The following is a 25002-nucleotide window of genomic DNA, read 5'->3' on the forward strand; positions in this document are numbered from 1 at the left end:
CTTCAAGCCAGACACCAAGACAAGAGTAGATCCCTGGCTTAGAACAACTGTGTCTTCCAAAGCAGAGGGCACAATGGAAGTTTTTAGTCACCTACTGCAAGAAGGAATCTCATGATGAAAAGTTTAAATAGAATAGCAAAGCAACGGAAAGTACCACTTTTTTTTTTATATTAATCCAGGTATCTTTAAGTAATTATGTACCAACCACAGATCTTCTGTGGAAAATGGAATAGTATTAAAAAACAAAGAATTCTAATTTTAAATCATTTCATATTTTGGATTATTGGGTGTTTAAAAACTCAAAATTCATTCAACATATTTGACCAAAGCTTTCTCAAGCGTTTACCTTTCTTTAAAGATGAAAATGCACCTGCAGTTTATTTTAGAATAGAATGGATTTCCGAGTCCTTTAAATAGGGCTGTTGTCCTTTGAGAAATATTAAAACTAGCTTTGCCTCAGACTCTCCAAAACTGAGATTCAAGATGATGATATCTAGTGTTTAAGATGCACATTAATGAGCAAAACAGTCATCGAATAATACGAAAGTGTGATAATTTTCTGTGGATAATTTATGCCATAAGATTGCTGCTGTCTCAATTATCTGTTTATAGCAGCAAATTACTTTTTGGATTAAATCTTCATATAATTCAGGAAGACCTTCTTGTGAGAAAGCCATTCACTTACCATCACCACATGGCTAAACATTTCTGCCCACTTTTGATGAACACATAAGGACTCACCAACACCCCTACTCAACCCCAGAACCCACTCTTACCCACATACCTGCATACCTGTCCTACACTGTTCCACACATACAAATGAGACCTGCTAGACACACCCCAAAGGGTTGTGAGGCATGGATGGGGTTTCCCAGAGCAAGTAAGTGTGCCCTGTGGATCAGAGAGGCATTTGAGAAGAGGTAGCATAAAGTGGGAAGAAAGTAAATTCTATGAACAAATTGAATTATCTGAATTATCCAGATAACTACTTTAGTGTGAATAGAGGTAAGGTGTAGAGTGTCTTTTATCTAAGTTTCTCTATTTTAAGTGACAGAGACAGCTGAGGGCTGAAAGAATTGAAAGTGATTGTTTATGTGATATCACATAGCTTTTAAAAAGTAAATGAGACTAAATCCATCTTGGCCAAAAAAAAAAAAAAAAAAAAAAAAAGGTAATTCTTCTCGTCTTGATAATTAGTGAGTGTAGTAACCTCACATTCAAGTATCCAGGAAAATTTGTGAGTCTTTCATTATGTATTATTTTAATAGCGTTCTGAAGCTCGAACTGAGAGAGAGTTTCTGGCATCACTCTCATCATCAACATCATCAACAGAAGACTACAACTGTGAAGAAGAAGAGTGTCAAGAGAAACCGGAAATGGACTGTATTTAAGAATATATCATACAATTCAATTGTATCCCTTCAATTGTAGCAGCATGTTTAACTCAAGTCTAATCCATGATGTCAGTATAAATGTCTTTTACCAATTCATCTTTAAAAATCTTGAAATCAATAAATGTCAGTAAATCATCCTTAAAAGATCTGCCCAAGCATAATTTTGGCTCTTATTGGTAGAAAACATAGTTTAAGATGGAAAAATAATCATTATGAAGCATAGAGAGCTTTCAACCGTTTCTTTGGAAATACATCTTGATAATAGCAACTGTTCATCATAATACAAAACAGAAAGAGGATTAATTTACTGTGGCATAAGAAGTTCTGCCAGTTCCTAAATGCCCTAAATAGTTTCTCTGAGATTTTTTACATTGTTTAGGCCTCAAGGAAAACCAAAGCCCCACCCCCAGGTTTGGTAGCAAACAAACTCTGCTTCTCGAATGTTAAGTTTCGGTCGCTCCTCTGGTAATAAGCTTCGTGCACATTTGCTAGGAAGCTGGACAGCTTGTCAGCAGGTACAATTGATACTGTACAGCCTCCCCATCCTGCTCCAGTGAGTCGTGACCCTTGAGCCCCAAACTTCCTAAAACAATGAGAAAAAAAAAATTAGAACCTGTAAAAGAAAGTAAGAGTGGTTTGCCTGGTGCTTCTAGAACACACAGCCTGAGAAGAGAATATGTGTGGGGTTTTTTTGGGGAGCAAGGGGTAGTTAAGTGTTGCCAAACATTTTAGGACATGAAGGAATGTACACTGTTTCAGAAGGTGATTTGAAATTTAATTTTATCTAAAACTAGCCCATGGTTTTTTCTCTAGGTAGTAAAAATTAGCATTACTCCTGTTTGGTGAAAGCTGGCAATAATCCACTATAAAGTCTTGATTCTATAAAGTCACCAATTGAAGAGTTGTATGTGGCAAGCTTACAGGTGATGAAGAGGAGGGAGTAAAAGGAAAAGAGACAGCAGACACGATCAACAGTATGAATCCGAAGTTGACTCCAAATGAAGTCAAATCAAAATGTAAATTGCAAGTCTTATACAAGTGAGGGCTTTCTCTAGTAGTCATTTAAGGTGTGTTTGTAAGAGTTGGCTGTTCCCCATAAAAGTATCAGTCCCCTAGAACAGACAGCCTGGGTTTGCGTTGAATAAATTTATCAAGAAGGAACATGTTATTAAACTCTAGACCAGTCTGTCTATTTAAAACCTAATGGGAAGCTATACAGACATTTCCACAAAAATGGAAGGTGGCCTCTACAAATCCAAACGCATCTTCCTTGAACCTTTGGGAACTACTCTGACAGCTGAACTCAGAATTTACCATCAGCCAAAATGTGTGACCCGGATGGAAACCACTATTTAAACCACCACACAAAAAGAGGTCATTTTAGTCACCATCACCCAGGCCAGCTTCCAACCAAAGATTTATACCCAAGTGAAAGGCCCTACACAAAGCACAAGAGTCCCTCATTTTTTAAAGATGTAATTTATCCTGATAATAAAGGTTAACATGTACTTCCAATTCTTCCTAATAAAATTTGCTCCAAATTCATAGCAGATTAAAAACTCCATAATTAATTTAGCACAATTTTGTCTTTCTTTTTCCATCTAAATGAGCTACTTTACTTCCTGGAAAATATCAATAGAATATTAACCCTCCTCTAGGATATTGGATTTATGGCACACCAGTAATTCATTTTCCCCTCAATGATTTTCTCAATTGGTTCCTTTTTATTATCTGTTGTATTCATTAAAATATGTTTTTCAAATGAAAATAGATGTTTAAGGAAGAAAATAAAATGCTTGCAAATAAAGATTACTCCTGCTGTCCCCCAGACATTCAGCTTACAGCCCAGCAGCTGCACAGAGCCCAGAATCCTATCATCCAGGCTGAAAGTTTCTCTGACTGGGAGATTCTAGGATAATTCTGAGTTCCCAGACTGGCAAAGGGCCATTTTTCAATCACAAAGAAAAAAAAAAGTTGTGATACACAGTGACATCAAACTATTGCTACCCATGGAAGATGCTGAAAAAACCGAGGTGTCACCGAAGCATTTCTGGAAGACCCTAAAATCGGGACACAGAAGCCAACCGTGGCCTGGTCTAGAGAACAGCAGGGTGCCTCTTACATGATTCTCTAAGATCCAGACTATGCCACTGTGCTGGACTTAAATCAACCAGGTCTTTTATGGTCTTCAATGGACTTCAGACATGTTTTCTTACATCTTTTCATCTGAAAAGTTTTTGAAAGCTGTTGTTTCAAAACTGAATCAAAAGCAAACTGAGTATTGTTTCTATCTGGTTACAAAACCAATAAGAATTGTGCCAAAGGGTGTATTTTCCTCACTATCCTGCCACTTTCCAGAAAGCAGAAACTAGAAGTATTTCTAGGCAAATATATTCACTTTTGAGTCCCTAGAGCTGCTCTGTCACCACCCTGCCTGCTGCAGATGAAAATGGACTGGGTTGCATCAGCCACATGATATGAAGTCATCAGGGCTCAAATTTCCCAAACAGAAAATGATAAATGCTATTATTATAAATAGCCTTCTGCCCTTGAGTCAATGGTACTTGTGATCACAAATCAGGGGGCCGCCCGAGTACCTGGTCTGCAGCCTGCCCAGCTGCATATACTCACAGAGGCAGAGGTCCTGTCTGCAGTGTTCTAAACTGGTGCTTAATATGCCCTTTGGCATATGCCATAGAAATTCAGGGAAAAATCCAAAAGTTAGGAGACCAATATAAGCTTTATATTAGGAAAGAAAAGAAGGCAAGCCTTGTTCTTCCTAAGAGAACACTAAGACATTAAAAATACAGATTCTGAGCTATTGCACATCAGAGAGCAATACAAGAGTTATGAACACCAAAACCCTAGAATCCCCCAAATACCACTCCTTTGTGGTGACCAGATTGGGGAATAATGTGGATGGGTTGGTCAAAACAACCAAAGCAGCCTTTGCCTTTATTAGTATGATCTACGAAACAAAGGCGAGAGGAGTTAGGCAGATTATAGAATGCTCCCTTTGATCCTTTTATCGCTGAAAAGTAATCATATAACTAACTTTCCAGGCATCCAATATAGCCTGGCTAAAATTTCCTACTTTAAATGAGCTGATTGGACCATAAAGCACCTACTAAGATACAAGGCACAGAAAAAAGCAGGGCGTGGTGGGGGTGGGGTGGGGGGAGGGTGGAGAGAGATCCAGTAAACATAGCCTTGCTACAAAGAAGTAAAGAAGGAATTGTGCCTCGTATTTCAATTCAATTTTATTTATTTCAAAATACTTGTATATTATACAAATGGGTATTAAATTAATTCAGAATATTTTGAATTAAGGGAGAGGTTATATCTCTCCAGGCCCAGCCCAGCACAATTCTAGACATTTGGTAGGTTGTAATAAATAGCTGTTGGGATTATTACACTTGTTTTAAAATATCAAAATATATACCCAGTCTGTTTATTTTTTTATTAAATCAATGTTAGAAAACTTCAATTATGTGAAACAGAGTACAATAATGAAGAGATAATGTCCACCCAATTATAAAATATCATTTTGAATGAACAAAATGCATTTTTTAAGAGATGGCTAAATTTTATTTATTTTTATTTTTAAAGTTTATTTATTTATTTTTGAGAGAGAGAGCACAAGCAGGGAAGGGGCAGAGACAGAGGGAGACACAGAATCCGAAGCAGGCTTCAGGCTCCAAGCTGTCAGCACAGAACCCAACATGGGGCTTGAACTCACTAACCATGAGATCATGACCTGAGCCAAAGTTGGACGCTTAACTGACTGAGCTACCCAGGTGCCCCTCGAAATGGCTAAATTTTAAAAAAGAGTTTCTTGAAGTATGTAAAACAACTTTTAATTATATGTGAGACAGCTCACATATATATTATATATAAATATAACCTGTCAGTAATATATCTTATATCTGGAAAGCCTTCTAGCTTCTGCTCTAAAGCCTAGAATCTTCCAGCTAGAATCTCAGGAAAACAGAACTTCCAGAAGAATTTCTATGACTTTTGCAGCCAAGTTAGAAACAGATTGCTTTAGATTCAAGAAACCACAGACTTCAAATACTGTTCAAATGAGAAAGTATAAGAAAATGTAACTACAACTCTGAGAAACACAAGCTACTAAAGGCCCTGAAAGATGAGCTGGTTTCTGCAAAGGGTGTGTGTGTATATATATATATATATATATATATATATATATATATATGAACAGGGTTAGTGGGGTGGAGAGGACAGTAAGTGGAAGACAGGGGCCCAAAGAGAAGTGAGCCCCTAAGCGCAGTGGAAAGGGCCTTGTCCCTTTATTTGGTAGAGTGTAAAGATTAGCCTCAAGAGCATGGGGAAGGAAACATACAAATAGGAGTTTACACTTCATTCTCCCCTGACCTGCTCAGGAGAATGGGCGCAAAAGGCTGAGCAGCATAGCCATGGAGTAAAGTTTGAAAAGATTTCTGAGGAAGACAGCAAATTAACTTTTGTAATCTTTGTTAGCCTATTAACATTTGTCATTCATTTCCCTTAATAGCTTTGGCAATGATGCAGCAATGAGGTCTCTAATTTCAGCAAGTGTCAAAACAGAAATAAAAGACATTAACTATTTTTTCTTAAGTATAACCAGGAAAATTGATAACAAATGAGCTATCTCATATATAACTGACTTGATTTGAAAATTGCTTTGTGTTTCTCAACGAATCCTACTTTAAAATTTAGCCGTTTCTTAAAATTTACATTTTGTTCATTTAGAAGAATTATTTTATAATTGGGCAAGTTTCATCTTATTCTCTCACTATTATACTTTGTTTCACATAATTGAGGTTTTCTAACATTAGTTTAATGAAAATAATAAACAGCTTAACAGCATAAATGTAGTTTCCTTCTCCCTCCCTGGCCCTTTCTTTGAACGCTAAACTGATTTTCTCTTAAAGAACAGTGAAAAGCTCAATTGACAAACAGAGCAAGTGTCAGAGGTGTCTTCTATCCTTTCTTTTCCCCCTCTTTTCTCTGCTTGGGTCATATAGCAGCTTCTTACACATTTTCCTATAGGCTAGCTACCTAGAGATGCCTTTTGAATATAGTCTAGCTCAGATCACAATAAGATTTCAGTTTGTATGGCAGGTGTTGGAGGGGATGCAGAGAAAGGGGAACCCTCTTGCACTGTTGGTGGGAATGCAAAGTGGTGTAGCCACTCTGGAAAACAGTATGGAGGTTCCTCAAAAGTTAAAAATAGAACTGCCCTACGATCCAGCAATCTACTAGGTATTTACCTACAGAATGCAAAAACACTAATTCAAAGTTATACAAGCATTATCTATAATAGCCAAGTTCTGGAAGCAGTCCAAGTGTCCATCCATTGATGAATGTATAAAGAAGACGTGGTATGTATGTACACACACACACACACACACACACACACACACACACTGGAATATTACCCATAAAAAAAGAATGAAATCCTTCCATTTGCAATGACATGGATAGAGCTAGAGAGTATAAGGCTAAGCGAAATAAGTCAGAGAAAGACAAATACTGTATAGTCTCACTCATATGTGGAATTTAAGAAACAACAAATGAGCAAAGGGGAACAAAAAGAGAGAGAGACAGAGAGGCAAACAAAGAAACAGACTTAACAAGAGAGAGCAAACTGATGGTTACCAGAGGGGAGGGGAGTGGGGGAAAGAGTTAAATAGGTGATGGGGATTAAGGAGGGCACTTGCTGTAATGAGCACTGGCTGTTGTATATAAGTGATGAATCCCTAAATTCTACTCCTGAAACTAATATTACACCATATGTTGACTAACTGGACATTAAATAAAAAGTTTTAAAAATTAAACTAAAAAAAAAATTTTAGCTTGTATGTAGTGCCCTAAGTATCTAGGCATTAAAATCCTTCATTCACTCAATCAATTAGTTGTGTTTTCATGCAAATAGTTTCCAAGCAGGGCTTCAGGAAAACTAAAGGAATTTTAAAGTGTCACAAGTAGACCTGGAAGTAAAGACTGTCTTTGGCCTTGTTGCTCCTTGAACCCATTTAAGCTTCCCTCCTCCCTTGTCTGGTCTCGGGAAGGCAACCAACCATCTAAGGCTGCCCAGTCTTAATCATGCCTTCCCCACTGGTGTTAACACTTTTAAAGGGGACAGGGAAGTGTGGAGATGATCGTGACTCTTAAAAGAATACTCTACCAGAGGTTGACTTTATGGTACCAGTGGCCCAGGCCTTGCCAGGGCCCTTCCCAGCACATCCAGCACCTCCCCTGCCTAGCCCAGTGCTACAGTCATGAAGCTTCAGGAGGAACTAGGGCTTAAGGGCATCTCATTTTGCATTTGAACCTTTCTACTCATTTACCCTCCACGACTCTCTATTATCAGTCTTTCTCTCTCACTTTTAACCACCCCATCTCACCACTATCTTTTTAATTCTTCTGCATTCCTTCCTCTTTCCCCTTACACACACACACACACACACACACACGTGTCAAGAGCTTTTGAAAGCGGAGTTTAGACTTCAGTGCCACATAGGACACAAATACCCTGGGGCAAAGCATTTGCTGGCTGTAGGGAGGAATGGCATCAATGACTGCATCTACTTAGTTCCCCCAGTCTGTCCTCCTAGGAGGTTGCTCTGCCACGTAGGACCTTTTAGTAACTGGCAACCAGTTGGAACATTTGGAGACTATCTGCTGGTCACAGTGACAACAAAGAAAACATTAATTAAATCAGAAGTTTAGGGACCAGACAACTATTCTGGCCAATATTTACAACACAACAAAAGGTAATCTTTCAATATGGGAAACTTGACCCCTATATGATTCTGGAATAAGTAGAAACTAATTTTGATGGTTTGCAATTGACTTTCCAAATAAAAAAGCCCATAAAAAAGAGAATGAGCTCCTTATACTAGACACAACTGAATTTTCCTCAGAAAAGCAATATAGCAGGGGCGCCTGGATGGCTTAGTCTGTTAGGTGTCCAACTCTTAGTTTTGGCTCAGATCATGATCTCAAGGTTCATGGGATTGAGCCCTGCATCAGGCTCTGTGCTGACAGAGCAGAGCCTTCTTAGGACTCTCTCTCTCTCTCTCTCTCTCTCTCTCTCTCTCTCTCTCTGGCCCGCCCCCATGCACACACATGTATACTCTCTCTCTCTCTCTTGCAAAATAAACATTAAAAAAAAAAAGAAATGCAGCTGATGGAAATGAGCTAGACGGAAATACTTTGAGAAATTAAGTGTTTAGGGATGCCTGGGTGATGCAGTCAGTTAAGTGTCTGTCAGACTCTTGATCTTGGCTCAGGTCATGATCTTGCCTGTTCGTGAGATCGAGCCCTGCCTCGGGCTCTGTGCAGACCATGGGAGCTTGGGATTCTCTCTCTCCCTCTCTCTCTGTCTCTCATGCTCTCTCTCTCTCAAAATGAATAAATTAAAAAAAAATAAGTGTTAATTTAAGTGTTAAATTTGAGTGTCAAGGCATTAAGAAAGGACTTTCCAAAAACAAATAAAAATAATAATAAAAGGTGCTCTTCTAAACTCTTTTAAGACCTAGCCATTAGATCCCTCACTGGAACCACATTAAAAAAAAAAAGAAAGAGAGACCTATAGATGGTTAGAACAGAAAAAGACACAGGAGGTCATAAAACAGGACAACAGTGCAAAATCACAGAGCTCAGAAGGAAAAGTGGCAGAGATGGAACTCAACCTTCTCAACTTCAACTCAGTTGTCCTCCTACTCCACACACTGCCTCCCCCGCTCAACATGGCTTTGTCCAGTGTTCACATGCTGCACACTAGGACAACACAAACCTCCATTATTAAAGTTTTAAAGCCGGAAAGGAAAATGACCCACATTCCAACATAATCATATCTCAGTAAACTCAGGGGAGAGAGAGAGGCATGGCAAAAGCCCTGGATGAGGAACCAGACCTTTCACACCAACTCAATACATTTACTTGTTCAAATCACTTCACCTCCTAGTGCCTGCTCAGGTCTTGAAGGACCCCTCCTGCTTTCTTACCTTATGGCACTATGAGAGAATTCTGCCCCCAAAAATGTGAAATACCGCTTCCCAAAATGTGGCTTTGACAGAAACAAGCAAACTTTCTCAGGCCAAACACCCAGGAGTCATCTTGATTCCTGTCTTTCACCCACACAACAATTATCTTGAATCTTCCTTCAAGGCAAGCCTTGCATGGGATCACTTAGCACTTCCACTGCCACCTTTCCACACCCAAAGCCAAAGTCCTTCCAGTGGCCTAGGAGGGCCCTGTGCTGTGCCTGCCCACTCCCCCCCCCCCCCCAACTTCATCACCTGCTACTCTCTCCTTTACTGCCCTCGAGCCTACGAGTTGTCCAGCTCTTCCTCACATGTGACAGCCACATCCCCACCTCTGGGCCTATGCACTTGCTATTCTCATTTCTTCATGTCCTCAGGTCTCCGCTCAAACATCATCATCTCAGAGAAGCCTTCCTCAACCCTTCCTATAAGGGTCACCCGTCCAAACTGGAGAGTGTTATGCTAAGTGAAATAAGCCATACAGAGAAAGACAGATACCATATGTTTTCACTCTTATGTGGATTCTGAGAAACTTAACAGAAACCCATGGGGGAGGGGAAGGAAAAAAAAAGAGGTTAGAGTGGGAGAGAGACAAAGCTTAAGAGACTCTTAAAAACTGAGAACAAACTGAGGGTTGATGGGGGGTGGGAGGGAGGGGAGGGTGGGTGATGGGTATTGAGGAGGGCACCTTTTGGGATGAGCACTGGGTGTTGTATGGAAACCAATTTGACAATAAATTTCATATATTGGAAAAAAATAAAAAAATAAAATGCATGTAGAGCCCATAAAAAAAAAAATAAATAAAGGTCACCCATCCAACCGTGATACTCTCTATCCCTTCTTTTTTTTTTTTATAGCACTATTTTTTTTATACCACTACCACTCAATTTATTTTTAACTGTCACTCCCCTCTTTCCCCATGAGAGGCTCCATGAGAGTGAGAGCTGGTTGACAGTCCCAGGAAGAGAAGGTTCACTAGGGGATTCCAGGAGGCTGACCAATGCCCCTTCACCGCTTTTCAGGGGGGAGTCAAACTACCCCACTACCCTCCAGGCAAAAACACTTCTGCCTGATTTCTGCACAAATCATTCCACTTCTTTTAATTTCCAGAACTGAATAATATTCATCCCTTCCATTTACTGGGCCCTTGATATTTTCAGAAAAGAGCACTTATAGTGGAACAAGCTCTGGAAGGCATTTTGGCAATTAGTGAGCAAACTCTGACGTCAGCAGAGTGATTCTCATCAATGTTATGTTCAAGTCTCTCTACAAGTTGGGTTACACATGCCATCTGTGATCAGTGGAGCTAGGTGATTTAAACTTTTCAGGCTGGAAGTGTGGTAATGAATGAGGCAAGCCATAGGCGCCAAGTGGCTAATTTTGTTTTCATTACTAATTGCAGGCAGTTCTGCATTATCTTCTCACAGTGGAAATAACATCTAGCCATTTGAGAGTTCTCCCAATTTCCCTTTCAGTCCTCCCAAGGTCAATGAAATCCCTTCTGGGTAAAGTAACCATTCTACTCTATTATCCCCATTCTCTAACAATTACAAGGAAGCTGTTCTCAGGCTTTGTGAAAGAGTTTTCCCCTTTACGTTTCTGTCTCAACCAACCATTTATAAGCCAGGCTTTCATCAAGTCCTCATTTCTCCAAATTGCTTAACTTAAATCTGGAAAGCTTTCTGAGTAATTCCTTCAGCAACCTCCCCTGCCCCCAAATACACTATCAGGTCTGAGGGCCTTTTTCTGTTTTCTCCCTTCCTTTGAAAAAATCTACTACACTTAGGACACCAAACAGGAGATGCTGGCAGGGCCCCCATTGTAGTGGATATACCATTGATTAAAATATGATGAGAAAGTAACAGCAGGGCCATGGCTAAGAAAAGCTCCCTGAAATACCTAATCATCCGAAGATGGAAAGGCATTGTGAAGAACTGATTCCAAAGAACTGATTCATAAAGCTATTGGAGTCAGGTCTCCAATATTTCTCCTACAGATATTTAGGAGGGAACGAGTTCAGCTCTGTATCATAGACAACACCTCAGATAGGAAGTGGGGAAGGATCCCCTTTCATTTAGAAGGTTATGAAAATATTGCATTTTTTTTTCATTCATTTCAACAGTTTCCGTGGCCGTGTCCCACAGCCCCCCCATGCTGCTGTCCCAGGCTCACCGACAGATGTCCACCAGCTGGTCCAGTTCAGGGCAGCTGCACTCGTACATGTCCCGGCAGCTCACGTGGCTCTGGTTCATTAAGTCCCCCAGCAGCTGGACCGTGTTGTCAGGTGCTTCTTCACATATCTTCTTAAACTGGAGCACCCGAGCAGCCTCGCTGTACACGTGCTTTGCCCGCTGGTAGAGTTTGAAGATGAGCACTTAGGAAGGAAGAGGACAGGGAACAAGGTTAGAAGTGTTTACTGGACAGCCCAGTGCAAAGAAAAATAGTCATTGAGGACTTCCGTTTCTATCTTCATTATCAATACCATCAAGACCATGAAAGAAATCTTCACGGTCTAAATTTGTCTCTTTTCAAGTCAATTTTACTTTTTTCTTTAAAGTGACTACAGTCTTCTATTTTCTTCCCTTCATTCTACACACCCAGCCATGTGCACACACATGCGTGCAAACTAACTCATCCCATAGGAACAGGGAGCTAACATGTACTGAGCACTCGCTATGTTTCAGCCACTTTAAAGGCATGGTCTTCATGTAGTTCTCCTCACAGCACTGGGGAGGGAGGGGGGTGTGGGTGGTAGTATGATCCCTGGTTAACAGGTAAGAGAATGAGGCCGAGCAGACTGAGCCCAAGGTCACATATCTGGAAACTGGAGAAGCAGAACATTGATCAGGATGTCTGATCCCAGGGCCATATTCTTTCTACTGTGACCCACCAGAAAGGACCACTGAAAATGCTTATGCTGGCAATTCTATTTATGAAAATGTATCCTAGAGATAAGTACAAGTATTTATATATGTATATATGTGTACATGTGTGTGTGTACCCACACACACACACACACACACACACACGCACACATGTATAGCAACAGAAAATATAGAAACAACTTAAATGTCCAATAATAGGAAACATTTAAAAAACTATGTTATATCCATTAAAAAATATTATTGCCATTAAAACTTAGAATCTAGGGGTCCCTGGGTGGCTCAGTCACATAAGTGTCCAACTCTCAATTCCAGCTCAGGTCATGATCTCACAGTTCGTGGGATCAAGTGCCACACCAGGCTCTGCACTTACAGCATGGGGCCCGCTTGGGATTCTCTCTCTCTCCCTCTGCCTCTCCCGCACACCCTCTCTCTCTCTCAAAATGAAATCTTAAAAAACAAAAACAAAAACAACTCAGATCCTAAGACAATTTACTATCTGAGAAATTATTCACTATCAAGTGAAAAAACAAGATACAAAACTATATGTACAATTGATACTAATTTTGCATTCACACATACATGTATTTATATAAATTTTAATTTTTAAAAACTTTAAGAAAGCACCAAAACATTAACAGTTATTATCCCTGTGGTAGATGATGGGTGATTTTATTTTCTCCTTAACACATTTCTATACTTTCTAGATTATCCACAATGACTCTTAACTTCAGTTACAGGAACATGTCCTACTGCAGTGGTTTTCTCTATAATGTTTACACGTTCCCTTGAATAATGACTGAGATCTCCTTAACATTCTCACCCTTGCAGAGTGGCTGAGCTTGTGCCATGGACCTGAAGAACTTGTGATTATATGGAAGCTACCTAGCCAACTGGAAAGATCCAGGGCTGCACATCAAAAGGTCTGTCCTTTCTTTTCAGCTCTGCGACAATTAACTGTACCCAGTTGCTACCCCTATAGGGTTCTATTTCCCCATCTCTAAAATGACATTGAGAATTACTTCTCAGGATCCTTCCAGGTCTAACATTTTATGATTCTATGAAGATCTTCTTCCAAGCATCCCCCCCCATATTGTTATATGTTATAAAGAGTGTGCTGTGACTGTTCCCTTTTGTCTGCACCCCCAGTTCTACTCTCTTCTCTTCTCTACCCCACTTCTCTGCCTCAGGAGGCTGACCTGTATGATTACACCAATGGGTTCCCTTGCCATCTAGACTGGAGAAAGGGAGATCAAGAAATGGTAGGGAAGAGAGTAGGACAGAGGATTTATTCCTCAGCTCCCTCCTTGCAGGGGGCTCTGCTACTCCACTGAAAGACACTGAACATCCTCTCAAGGGAGCCTTTTCTACATGACTTGATCCTCCAGCATTGACCTACAGGTTCCTCCCCCCTAGACTGTTACTACTTTTTCGGAGGTGCTTTCACATTTCATTTATGAACCAACATATTTTAGTAAAGTTTCAGGTTACATTTCCTCCCTCTCCACAGCACCGTCCTCCTAATTCTTAGGGATGGATAAAAAGGCAGCCAAGGCTGGAGGAAGTAAACAGCCCTTCTTAGGATTGTGTAAAATTTAATAATTACAAGGGTGGGGCTACCTTTCTATAAATAAGCAAAAAATGAAAAGTTTTCTTTCAAACATTCTCAACTGAGTCATATGAAGTATGACTCAACTTACAGTTAACAGCTTGCATTTTCCCGTTCTCTTTCAAAGAGGACTTAATTCATTCATCAGATCTAGTCAGTTCTTTTGCAACATGTCGGTAATCATGCCTCCTTTCTATTCCTGCTGTCATTACCCAAATGTACATTTTTACTCCTTTTCCCACTTGAACTATTCTGCAGTGGTTTCCAAATTGATTTCCCTGTCTTGATGTCTCCTTCCTGCAACCTATCTTGAGGACAACACAGCCAGACGGAGCTCCTAACACACAGCCTTACTCATGTTACTGCCCCAAACCTTTACTGCCTGGCCAGTGCTTCCTATAATCCAGATTCCTGCCCTCAGCATGCTGGGTCCCAATAGAAGGTCCTCCGTCCAGCCAAACTCTCTTACTTACAGTTACCCAAAGACTCCTGGCTCCTGAGGATACTCATTTACCACACAGAAATAGTTTCCTTCCCTTTCTCTCTCTGCCAAAATTTAACCTGTTTCTGAAGGTTCAGTTTAAATTTTTTATGCTCAGGAAGCCATATTGGCCCCAGCTGGAAAGAATCTCTTGACTCTATACCACTCTTGCAGTCCATGGCACTCGCTTGTGCTTGCCAAACCCTTTTCACGGTAACTGTTTCTCCTATGTCCACAAAGTTCATGCACTGCTGAAGACAGAAAGCAGGTCTTCTAGTCCCATGCATTCCACCAGTGCAACATTTCATCCCAGAGCACTTTCAATAATGCGTTATAGGACAGGAGCTCAGTGGGTGTTCACTGTTACAATTAGGACTTTATTTTTAACACTAATTCCAAGTTAAGATATCTCCACATAGGCATTGTTGCTTAATAATCATAATCATAATAAATGAGGTGCCAATACTCACAGCTTACTAAAGTGTTGAGGCTGAAGAAAGGGGACAGCAAGATACCCTTTGCTACAGAATCTACAACTGACACCAAGTGGATGAAAAATAAGGAAAAAGAGAACTTACAAGTTAAATGTAGGTGGGAATAAAAGCACAACATGTTTTGTTCCACCAGTAGTCCACACTGCAATGTGAAGTTATATCCATCAATAAGTTCAACTTATTTCATGGTCTAGATATCAAAATATCCCAAGATAAGAAAATCTTACCAATATTCAGTACTGGAACATACTGTCAGCAAAAACACACTGTCTGAAGAAACAGCACAGGTAGATTTAATAGTAACAGCTGCTCAAAATCTCTGAACAGAGAAGGAAGAAGACAGGCCATTGATTGGCAAGCATGTGCCTGAGACAGTGCCAATATTTTATATATGTTAATATAATCCAGGTTGTTGAATTTACATTTTGAATGTTTATTTATTTTTTAACTTATTTTTGGGAGAGATACAGAGAATGAGCAGGGGAAGGGCAGAGAGAGGGGGAGACACAGAATCTGAAGCAGGCTCCAGGCTCTGAGCTGTCAGCACAGAGCCTGATGCAGGGCTTGAACTGATGAACTGTGAGATCATGACCTGAGCCGAAGTTGGACGCTTAACCGACTGAGTCACCCAGGTGCCCCTGAATTTACATTTTGATAGGAAGGAAATGACTTTAGCAACTGCAGTTTAAGATTGTTCTTTTTTAAAACTAAGGTTGAAACAAAATGTTTAAAATACTAGCTTTAGGATTCTGTACGTTTCAGTTTTTGCCTCTGAGCTACTTCACCTCCTATAATCATAGACCAAGTTTAAAATCAGAGTATGGGGGGCAGGGCTGGTTAAGGGTAGAATATTGATTTATTTTTACTATAATGTCCCACTTATGAAGAAATCATCTAGTTTCTAGGTGCACTGCTATATATCGCTGAATGTGACAAAAGGCACAGTAAAGCAGCATCCACTGTGATCATAAAATAGTGCTACTTAGCTGAAAAATCACTGTCCTGTCTGTGATCCAATGTGCAAAGATCTTTTAAACTTTGAATTATAAAAATTTTCAAATATGCAGGACAGTGGAGAAAATACTATAGTAAACTCACAAGCCCATCACTGAGACTGAACAATTATTAACATTTTGCCATATATGCTTCAGTTGATTCTTGCTGAAGTGTTTTAAAATAAATTATAGATGTGATTTTTCATCTCTGTATTTGAGTATGCACCTCTATAAAATAAGGACATCTCCTTACATAATCTCCATATCATTATCACACCTAACAAAATTACCAATGACTACTTAATATTGTCACATATTCAGTACATATTAAATTTTCCCAATTGTTGTTTAATTTTCAGTTGATTTACACCAGGATCTGAACAAATCCCACACATTATATTTCATTGTTATATCTAATAAGTTTCTTTTAATCAAGAATTTATAGTGATTTTTGATACTACAGCTTCTCAATGTCACGTATATAAAATGCAGGCATATTTTAGGGTCAGATCCTGTGATAAAAATATAGTCCATTAGGGTCAGTATGCTTTAGCTTTTCTTAGGATTATGTAGTCCTTTAGGATTAAATATTTTCCATTAGGTTTAAATACTGTAAAATAGAAACTGTCAAGTTGCTGAAGGCAAGGGAAACAAAAGCAAACATGAACTATTGGGACTTCATCAAGATAAAACCTTCTGCACAGCCAAGGAAACAATCAACAAAACTAAAAGTCAGCCTACAGAATGAGACAATATATTTGCAAGTGACATTTCTGATAAAGGGTTAGTACCCCAAATCTATAAAGAACTTATGAAACTCAACACCCAAAAAAACAGACAACCCAGTTCAGAAATGGGCAGAAGACATGAATAGACACTTTTCCAAAGAAGACATACAGATGGCTAACAGACACATGAAATGATGCTCAACGTCACTCATCATCAGGGAAATACAAATCAAAACCATGATGAGATACCACCTTATACCTGTAAGAATGGCTAAAATTAACAACACAAGAAACAACAGGTATTGGCAAGGATGTGGAGAAAGGGAAACCCTCTTGCTCTGTTGGTGGGAATGCAAACTGGTACAGCCATTCTGGAGAACAGTATGGAATTTCCTCGAAAAACTAAAAATAGAACTACCCTATGATCCAGCAATTATGCTAGTAGGTATTTACTGAAATGATACAAAAATACAGATTCAAACTCTTTATAGCAGCATTATCAGTAATAGCCAAACTATGGAGAGAGACCAAATGTTCATCACTGATGAATGGATAAAGAAAATGTGGGATAAAAGAAAATGTAGGAAACACACACACACACACACACACACACACACACACACAGGAATATTACTCAGCCATCAAAAAGAAGGAAATCTTGCCATTTGCAACAACATGGATGGAGCTAGAATGTATTATGCTAAGCAAAACAAGTCAATCAAAGAAAGACAAATACCATATGATTTTACTCATATGTGGAATTTAAGAAACAAAACAGATGAACATATGGGAAGAGGGTGAAAGAGAAGAGAGGGAGGACTAGATGGGTGATGGGTATTAAGAAGGGCACTTGTTATGATGAGCACTAGGTGTTGTATGTAAGTGATGAAATACTGAATTCTCTTCCTGAAACCAATATTGCGCTGTACGTTAACTAAAATTTAAATTAAACAAACAAATAACAAAATAGAAACTGCCTGAAGAGATGTTTTATATTAAACCTTAGGACTGGTGTTTTGATTTGTGACAAGGAACATTCAGAATGCACCAAGCAGATTACTAGAACCTCATAAATCTGGCACCTTCTCATGTCTATTCTCTATTGCAGAGTGTTTCACAGCAAGACTTCTGCTAGGAATGTCTAATGAGGATTCTTGCAGGGCGTTCTGAAGGTGCATGAGAGACTGCCATGGCTCACACCCTCTGAATGGTAGTAACTCAGACAACAAGGGAGAGGGCAGAAAGGGCATCTGTTTTCAATTGTGATATAAAAATCTTGCCAAAGTCTACAACAGATTTGGAGACCACCCTTTGGGGGAGAAAGCAGTTCTGTGTTGGCTGGACATCACAAACGTTCTCTGGATCCAGGGTTCTGGCTTATTACGTGCTGGCAATTCATCGGGTCTCTTGTTGTGCAGATACCAAAAAATCCAAGAAAATCTGAAACGTTATCCACAATAGCTTTCTTCCCTGTCCAGCTAGCTTTAAAACCGGATGCTCCATTTGTCTATAAGCTCTTATAATCCTTGAGAGCAATTATTATGTTAAAAGATGAAGCAAGTTGTTCTTACCATGCAGGCAAGATTATTTCCAAGGCAACTTTAATTTAAGAATATAACACCAGATGCCATTTTCCTAAAATACTACTAGTGTCCTATCCTATCATGGGAAATTTCAGGCTTCAGGGCAGGATATACCACATAGACTTTGAAACACTGGCTTCATCCAGTGTGAACCTGAGATAATTAATGAGTCTAATCCTAAGAACTAAATGAGCATGGCCATAAACATTTAAAATGCAAAAGTTGCTGAATAAAATCACTTGTGTACTAATTCTATTTGCTAACTCTAAAATCCCCTTTTCCTCTGACTTCCTGACTATGCCTTCAGTACACCCACCATATGGGCTCCTGCCTGCGGCCTGCTGCAGAAACTGTTTTGTTGGCTGGAATGCTCTTCCCCCTGATCTTGACGTGGCCGGTCCTCACTTGTCTCAGCTGTGACAGTTTCAAGGAGAGCTTCCCTCAACTCCAAACTAGAGTAACTCCCTCACATATGTATTTTCTCCATCCTATTTTATTCTGCCAACACTTAACTACCATCCCAAATATCTTGTGTATATGTTTGTTTATCAGTTTGCAGTTATCTCTCACCACTTGAAGTTCAGCTTCAGGAAAGCAAGGGCCTTGTCTAATTTCACTTCTGTATCTTCAACAACTAAAATAGGGTCTGGCATAACATAGGAGCTCAGTAAATGTTCACTGAAGAAATGGTCAGTTCCCTGTCTTTGTAGCAAAACTGCACTGAAACTTGGTGAAATAAATAATTCCGGGACAAATGAAATAGAGAAGACCTACTATTCTGGCAATTTATGCTTACTAGAACCTTGACCAAAAAAAAGGGGGAAAAGTTTACTAAAAGAAGTCTTAAAGACAATTAGTAAGCTCCAGTGTCCAAAGTGTACCTAATACCATTATCACGGATGACAGAATTATTTTTACTGTGTTTTGCTTCACAGATATAGAAGAAAGGAGATTTCTAAAACAAACAAAATGTGCTTCAAATGAAAGGGAAGGAAGAGAAATAGATCATCATAACCAGTTAAAATAATTTTTTCTTTTAGTCAATTTTTGTAGCACCAAAGTGTCTGCTCACTTTTACCTTAAAAGAATGGCTACACAGCTTATGATCAGACCCTATCTCTAACCAATGAATCTAAAATGGGAACAAATAATTGGTTATTTTGCTGTATCTTTAGTGAAAAACGATGCGAAAGAGCCGGTGACAGAAGTAACACACTGGGCACCATTTTCCTCATAAAAGCTCTAACAGCAGTAGGTCAACAGTAGATGGGGAACATGCCTAGAGCCCCACTGATTTATTTATTTACTTACTTATTTATTCATTTATTTACTTACTTACTTAGGAGCCTTTTTATTACTTTACCTTCTACTAAGAGTGATGACAAAAGCCCTGAGTAAGATGGCCATCCAGCATCAATAGTTCTTTTGAGCACCTGCTATGTGCCCCACACCATGCTCCAAATGATAGGAAAGGCATATGAAATAGAAGCTCCAGATTTGAGGAACTTAACACCTCAATTAAAGAGATAAAACAGAGGCACCTGGTGGCTCAGTCGGTTAAGTGTCCGACTCTTGGTTTCAGCTCAGGTAATGATCTCACGGTTCATGAGTTCAAGCCCCACATTAGGCTCTGTGCTGACAGCGTGGCGCCTGCTTGGGATTCTCTCTCCCCTGTTCTCTCTGCCCCTCCCCCGCTTGTGTGTGCTCTCTCTCTCTTTCTCTCAAAATAAGTAAACATTTAAAAAAACATAAAACAAAACTATGAGACCATTGAACTGTGATGATCTGCAGCAGAAATCCAAGTGCTGGAAATGTGGAAGTTGCACTAAGATGACAGGTTTGGTGGAGGAAGAACAGTAGAGGGAAGTAGCAAAGAGCCCAAGCCACAGAGCTTCCTTGCTGCAGAGAAGGCCTGTGCTGGGAACAGGCAGAGTCCGTTTATACACCTGATGAGAGCAAACTGACCAGACCCTAGGGCTGCCTTTCGAGGAGGCTGCCCACACATCTGAAGTTTTAACACCCTTTGCTACACATGCTGCACAAAGGTTGCAAACTAACAACACGTGGTCCCTGCCCAGCACCGTGAAGCCTTCTTGACTAGCGTATTGTTTTTTCAACTGCGAATTTTTATATAAGGATCTGGATTTCTGCTTTCCCTTGAAAAACTGAAGTCTGGCAGCACTGAACCTATATTCTTGCACAATGATAGTTGACTGGAGGTGAGGAGGAGCTACCCCTTTCAGACAGAATACACATACTTTATTTCCACAGTTTCCTCCCTTACCAATTATCTGATGCTCAGCCTCACTAGTTTATATGCCTGCCTGGCCCCTGTAGGCATCTGCATGTGGGACACTTTTTCCATAAAACTCTCAATTACAGGAATTCTTGTCTGGAGAGTGAAGAGTGGGTAAACCAAGAGGGTCACTATGCCATAATGAACCACTGTTACTGTTACTAATAAGTCCCACTTCCCTTAGGGGCACTGACAGTTCTACATTGAACTAAACTCTATCTTCTGGTAAGTTCTGCTGTTTGGTCTTAGTTCTGCTCCCCAGACGCATGCAAACACAAGACAGCCCCTGAGAAATCAGAAAAAAGCTCTCATGTTTTGTGTTTTTTCACACATTGATGACGATCCAGTTTTCTCTTTTAATAAAGGGAATAATATAAGCTCTTCACTCTCAAGAGGTAATAGTTTAACAAAAGAGAAGTGCTGGCAAGGACATGGAGAAATTGGAACGCTTGCACCCTGCTGGTAGAAATGCAAAATGTTCAGCCACTACAGAAAAAAGTATAGAGGTTCCTCAAAAAAATAAAAATAGAACTACCATATGAATCAGTAATCCCACTTCTGGGTATACATCCAGAAACAATTGAAATCAGGATCTCAAAGAGACACAAGCACTCACTCCCATGTTCATTGCAGCCCTATTCACAATAGCTAAGATGTGGAAGCAAATTAAATGTTCATCAGTAGATGAATGGGTAAAAAAAAAAATGTATATATACATATACAAGAATATTATTCAGCCTTAAAAATGAAGGAAATTCTGTAACATACAACAACATGAATGGACTTTCAGGATATTATGCTAAATGAAAGAAGCCAAACACAGAAAGATAAGTACTACATGATTGTACTTATAGGAAGTAGTCCTTAAATTCATAAAATCAAAGTCTGGAATGGTAGTTCCCAAGGGCTGAAAGAAGGGGAAATGAGGAGTTACTAATCAACAGGCATAAAATTTCAGTTAAATGGATAAATAACAAGTAAGATGTACAACACTGTACCTATAGTCCACAAAATGTACACTTAAAACTCGTTACACGGATAGATCTTATGTTAACTGTTCTTACCACAATGAAAAATAAATTTTAAAAATTTTAAACAAAAAAGAAATAGTCTACTAGAGAGAAATCCGTGAATAAGGACAACAAAGGCAACAGATGCTAAGGCAGCTCCTGGGACCCAGTTGCTCAGAGACCTCTCTGAAGACACATAAAGAAGGTGCCTCAGAATTGGCCCACCTGCAGATGGGAACCCTGGGGCATTTACCCACAGACATTTCCACTGTTGCCCCCAGAGGGATTAACTTCTCCATAAAGATGTGCCTGGGCAATGAGTTACCTTCAGTGACTTTGGAGAATGTCCCAAGCCAACAAAGAAGACACACTCAAACCAGCTGCTAGCCTGACGTGGGCTGCTGTCAAAGCTGAAATCAGGTGAGCCAAGGGGATGGGAGCACAGAGATTATGGCCTTCACAGAAGAGGTGAAACCAGCTGAATTTAAAAGATGAGTAGGTGCCCAGAAAACCAATTAAAAGGTGAAGTAAAGAACAAAGAAAAGGATTGGGAACTTAAGGCAGAAGGAACATCCTGAGCTGAGGTGCTTGGGTGGCTCAGTTGGTTAAGCATCCGACTTCAAATCAGATCATGATCTCACAGCTCGCAGGTTTGAGCCTGGTGTCAGGCTCTGTGCTGATAGCTCAGAACCCGGAGCCTGATTGAGATTCTGTGTCTCCCTCTCTCTCTTCCTCTCTCCCTGCTCATGCTCTGACTTTCTCTCCTCAAAAAATGAACATTAAAAAAAAATGTTTAAAGGAACATCATGAGCAAAAACATGGAGATTAAAAAACATGAGGTGCTTTTAGAGAACCTGTAGTACTTAGATGTGACTTGCATGCAATGATGACGAAAAGCAGAAGCAACAGGAGACACAATGAGAGAGAAAACTGAAGCAGTAGACAGAGGCCAGATCATAAAGATTTTGTAAATTATCCTAAGTAAGGTATTTAAATTGTATCCTGTAAATAAGTGGCTCTTGGCCTTTTTAGAATTACAGAAACTTTTGAGAATCAAATAAAAGCTATAGACCCTCTCCCCCATCAGAATATCTAAATATCCAAAATTCTGCATATAGTACAACACACACACAGATACTATAATGCTATCCTTGGATCCAGGTTAAAAATTCCAGCTAGATAAACCATTACAGGTTTTTAGCAATTATGTCAGTACGGTTCTTATTGTCAACAACAGAAAACAATATGGTTTCTGAATCAAAAAAGGAATCTATTTTAAACATATGAGAGAGCTCACAAAACCTATGAGAATTACATATTCCTATTCTGTATTAGAACGCAAGAAAACCGGATAGGGGAAGATGGCGGCGTAGGAGGACACTGGGCTCACCGCGCGTCCTGCTGATCACTTAGATTCCACCTACACCTGCCTAAATAACCCAGAAAACCGCCAGAAGACTAGCAGAACGGAGTCTCTGGAGCCAAGCGCAGACCAGAGGCCCACAGAAGAGGGTAGGAAGGACGGCGAGGCAGTGCGCTGCTACATGGACTAGCGAGAGGGAGCCTGGGCAGAGAGGTGGCCCGCCGGCCAAGCAGAGCCCCTGAGTCTGGCTTGCAAAAGCAGAGGGGCTGGACAGAGTGTGTTCCAACAGCAAGCAGGACTTGACATCTGGAAGGTTATAAGCTAACAGCTCTGCTCGGAGAACGGGAGGGCTGGAGGACAACGGGAAGGAGAGTTGTTGAGCCCCGGATGACAGAGCTCAGCTTGGTGGGGAACAAAGGCGCTCGCCAGCGCGATCACCCTTGCCCATCCCCCAACCAAAATCCCAAAGGGAACCAGTTCCTGCCAGGGAACTTGCTTGCACTGCGCAAACACCCAACGCTGTGATTCTGTGGATCCATCCCTCTGGTGGGTCTGACTCCCTCCCGGTGCCGCAGGGCCCCCCCAAAGCGGATCTCTGAAGGAAAAACCAGCTGAGTCTGCCACTCCTGCCCCTGTGCACCTTGCCAATCCACCCAAGCTAATATGCCAGATCCCCAGCACCACAAGTCTGGCAGTGTGCAAGTAGCTCAGATGGGCCACGCCACCCCACAGTGAATCGCGCCCCTAGGAGAGGGGAAGAGAAGGCACACACCAGTCTGACTGTGGCCCCAGCAGTGGGCTGGGGACAGACATCAGGTCTGACTGTGGCCCCGCCCACCAACCCAAGTTATTCAAGACAGCACAGGGAAAGTGCCCCGCAGTCCTGCACCACTCCAGGGACTATCCAAAATGACGAAATAGAAGAATTCCCCTAAAAAAAAGTCCAGAAAGTAACAACAGCTAACAAACTGATCAAAAACGATTTAAACAATATAACAGAAAGTGAATTTACAATAATAGTCACAAAATTAATCGCTGGGCCTGAAAACAGTATAGAGGACAACAGAGAATCTGTTGCTACAGAGATCAAGGGACTAAGGAACAGCCAGGAGGAGCTAAAAAATGCTATTAATGAGCTGCAAAATAAAATGGAGACAACCACAGCTCGGATTGAGAGGCAGAGGGGAGAATAGGTGAACTAGAAGATAAAATTATGGAAAAAGAAGAAGCTGAGAAAAAGAGACATAAAAAAATCCAGGAGTATGAGGGGAAAATTAGAGAACTAAGTGATACACTAAAGAGAAATGATATACGCATAATTGGTATTCCAGAGGAGGAAGAGAGAGGGAAAGGTGCTGAAGGTGTACTTGAAGAAATAATAGCTGAGAACTTCCCTGATCTGGGGAAGGAAAAAGGCATTGAAATCCAAGAGGCACAGAGAACTCCCTTCAGACGTGACTTGAATCGATCTTCTACACGACATGTCATAGTCAAACTGGCAAAATACAAGGATAAAGAGAAAATTCTGAAAGCAGCTAGAGATAAACGTGCTCTAACATATAAAGGGAGACCTATAAGACTCGTGACCGATCTCTCTACTGAAACTTGGCAGGCCAGAAAGGAATGGCAGAAGATCTTCAATGTGATGAACAGCAAATATATGCAGCCGAGAATCCTTTATCCAGCAAGTCTGTCATTTAGAATAGAAGGAGAAATAAAGGTCTTCCCAAACAAACAAAAACTAAAGGAATTAGTCACCACTAAACCAGCCCTACAGGAGATCCTAAGGGGGATCCTGTGAGACAAAGTACCGGAGACATTGCTACAAGCATGAAACCTATGGACATCACAATGACTCTAAACCCGTATCTTTGTATAATAAAACTGAATGTAAATGGACTAAATGCGCCAATCAAAAGACATAGGGTATCAGAATGGATAAAAAAAACAAGACCCATCTATTTGCTGTCTACAACAGACTCATTTTAGACCTGAGGACACCTTCAGATTGAGAGGGGATGGAGAAGTATTTATCATGCCACTGGAAGTCAAAAGAAAGCTGGAGTAGCCATACTTATATCAGACAAACTAGACTTTAAATTAAAGGCTGTAA

At 40.3% G+C, this 25002-nt stretch overlaps 2 protein-coding genes across 11 annotated transcripts in view; one reads left to right on the forward strand and one right to left on the reverse strand.

Moving 5' to 3' along the window:
* Positions 1 to 1538, forward strand: part of FAM227B (family with sequence similarity 227 member B) — a 210456-nt gene extending 208918 nt beyond the window's left edge. For 5 of the 7 annotated variants that reach the window (XM_019832455.3, XM_019832454.3, XM_019832452.3 and 2 more), the window contains one exon: positions 1269 to 1538. In XM_019832455.3, the coding sequence (XP_019688014.1) occupies positions 1269 to 1431 (163 nt within the window). In that variant the 3' untranslated portion in view covers positions 1432 to 1538. The remainder of the gene's footprint in view (positions 1 to 1268) is intronic. The other 2 variants (XM_019832461.3, XR_006599251.1) reach the window with 2 other exon arrangements.
* Positions 1 to 25002, reverse strand: part of GALK2 (galactokinase 2) — a 144182-nt gene that overhangs the window by 4053 nt on the left and 115127 nt on the right. For 3 of the 4 annotated variants that reach the window (XM_023255383.2, XM_023255382.2, XM_003987152.5), the window contains 2 exons: positions 11621 to 11822; positions 1619 to 1977 (listed from right to left, as the gene is read on the reverse strand). In XM_023255383.2, coding sequence (XP_023111151.2) covers positions 1770 to 1977; positions 11621 to 11822 — 410 coding nt within the window. In that variant the 3' untranslated portion in view covers positions 1619 to 1769. Of the gene's footprint in view, positions 1 to 1618; positions 1978 to 11620; positions 11823 to 25002 lie in introns of those variants that run through there. The other variant, XM_023255384.2, reaches the window with a different exon arrangement.

This window comes from Felis catus, chromosome B3, assembly GCF_018350175.1.
Source record: "Felis catus isolate Fca126 chromosome B3, F.catus_Fca126_mat1.0, whole genome shotgun sequence".
NCBI classification, from domain to species: domain Eukaryota; kingdom Metazoa; phylum Chordata; class Mammalia; order Carnivora; family Felidae; genus Felis; species Felis catus.